The 2,313-nt window shown below is 42.5% G+C and overlaps 1 protein-coding gene across 2 annotated transcripts in view; it reads left to right on the top strand.

Moving 5' to 3' along the window:
* Nucleotides 1-1,928: 1,928 nt before the first annotated feature.
* The window catches only part of BNIP1 (BCL2 interacting protein 1), an 18,576-nt gene continuing 18,191 nt past the window's right edge, over nt 1,929-2,313 (top strand). For both annotated transcript variants that reach the window (XM_007465544.1, XM_007465543.1), the window contains exon 1: nt 1,929-2,109. In XM_007465544.1, coding sequence (XP_007465606.1) covers nt 2,026-2,109 — 84 coding nt within the window. In that variant the 5' untranslated portion in view covers nt 1,929-2,025. The remainder of the gene's footprint in view (nt 2,110-2,313) is intronic.

The raw sequence follows: 2,313 nt of genomic DNA on the forward strand, positions 1-2,313 counted from the left end.
ATGGGGTGTTTGATCCTAACAGATATTAAAACACATAAAACTAATATTAAAACAGTGTCATTTTGGTGAATGGTGAATGAATGAATAGGCCAACAGAATAGAATGGAAAGTATAGAAATAGATTCAGATGTATTTATATTTAATTTATATATTATAAATAATACTAATATAAATTATTAATTTATATATTATTTATATTTAATTTATATGGTAAGTGTGGCATCTGAAACCAGTGAGAAAAGGATGGATTGTTCAGAAAATAGTGTTGGAACAACTGGGTAACCCTCTGGAGAAAGTAAACTTGGCTCTGTATCTCCCACCATAAGCTAACACATATTTCAAAATGGGTAAAGATCTAAATGTAAAAATAAAATTTCAAATAAAACTTTTTTAAGGCCCAAAACACCATAAAAGCCAAGTCAAAATTCTGTAGACTAAGAGACAAAGCTCATTTCTAAGGGCAAATCCTCCTAATATCTAAAGAACTCTGGGAGCTGATATGAGAAAGACTGACAACCTAATAGAAAAATGAGCAGATAGTAAAATAAATACAAGTAGTTCTCAACTTCATTCATGATAAGAGAAATGAAAATTGAAAGATGGCATTTTTCACTTAATCAAATTGGCAAAAATCCCAGTGTTTGTTAACACCGTGTGTACGAGGCTGTGAGAAAGCAGGCATTTGTACCACATTGCTGGTGGGAGTGTAAATTGATATAATTTCTATGAAGAGCAATTCGGTAGCATGTATCAGAATTTTAAAGTGCATATATCCTTTGACCTAGCAATTCCATTTGCTCTGGGCAAGTCATTATCTCTCTGTGCCTGTTTCCTCATCTGTAAAAAGTGGATAACTCTACCTCGCAGGGTTGTTGTGAGAGTTAAGTTAGAATGATACACATAAAGCACTTAGTACAAAGTACCTGGCACAAGGGAAGTGCTCCACAAATGTCAGTAATATAATAATAGCAGTCATGTGCATTGCATTCTTACCATGTACCACATTACTACATTGTGCTTGGTGCTTTTTATGTATTACCTCTTTTAATCTTTCAGTCAATGCTGTGATCACCAGCATTTAGCCTCTGAAGCACAGAGATGTGAAGTGGGTTGTCAAGCAGGATTCAAGCCAGGGCAGATGCCCAAGCCTGCAATATACAGCCTGTTTATTAGGGGTGGGGTGATGAACACCTTAAGGGAGGGTGTTCCATCCAAGGCTACAGATCCGAAAAGAGCTTGAAGAATCCAGGAAGGAGACAGGGCTGTGTGGGGTACCTGATGCCCTTGAGGTCCAGCTAAGAAACTTGGACTAGTTAATAAAAATACAATGAAAGAACCTCCATCTGTTGAGGGTCTGTTCTTAATTATTTTCATCGAAACTACTCCAGCGAGGTAAATTTATTAAATCCAATTGTATACAAAAGGCAACCACCAGGAGCCAGTGAAGGGGTGTAAGCTGGAATGTGACTTGATCAGTTGTGCGTTTTAGGAAGATCCCTTGGACCGTGGGCTGGACAGACAGGAAGTACCCTAGCAAACTGCTTTGAATTCCGTACATTTAAAAAAGATAACATTTGTCATTTTTTTCTTTCACTCCACAATTTATATTCACTGTAGAAAATATGAAAAATACAAGAAAGTTTAAAGAAATTTAAAAAACTGTTAATTCCACCTTCCAGAGACATCCCAATTGATACTTTTCCTCCAGTTTTTTCCCCCCTCTATGCAAAAAATATGCAGTCATTAGAATGACTGATGGGCGGAAGATGGGGAGACGCCCCTGTTAAAGCGTTGCTGATAATTCCCTCCTCTCTTTCTCTCCGTCTTACTAGGTCCACACCAAGAGGCCGACTGATTTTTCCCACGAGTCAGGGAAAGTCCACACGACTCGGCGCTACCACCCTCGCTCGCCGCAGGCCTGTCTCTAGGGGGCGCTGCCGCAAGACCCGACGGGGAAGAAGGAAGCCGGTGCGAAAACGCGTTGGAGTTTGGGCACCGCGGCAGCCCGTAGCCGGCTTTCCCAACATGGCGTTTCCCCAGGACGTCCACGTCAGGATCTGTAACCAAGAGATTGTCAAATTCGACCTGGAGGTGAAGGCGCTTATCCAGGTACTAATGCCCGGGACCCCTGCCGGGGTCCAGTAGCCCTAAACCCAAGCTCCACTGGCCTTCTGTGAGCTCGGCGGTCTCACTCCCGAGCTTTTCCCCCTTGGTCCCCTCCCCTTGGTCCCCTTGACCATTGGCCTTGATACTCCATCTGGCTGCCGTTGGCTCGCCCTCTTCCGGGACCCCCCCCCCCCCCCCCCCCCCCCC

This window comes from Lipotes vexillifer, unplaced genomic scaffold, assembly GCF_000442215.2.
Source record: "Lipotes vexillifer unplaced genomic scaffold, Lipotes_vexillifer_v1.1 scaffold621, whole genome shotgun sequence".
NCBI classification, from domain to species: domain Eukaryota; kingdom Metazoa; phylum Chordata; class Mammalia; order Artiodactyla; family Lipotidae; genus Lipotes; species Lipotes vexillifer.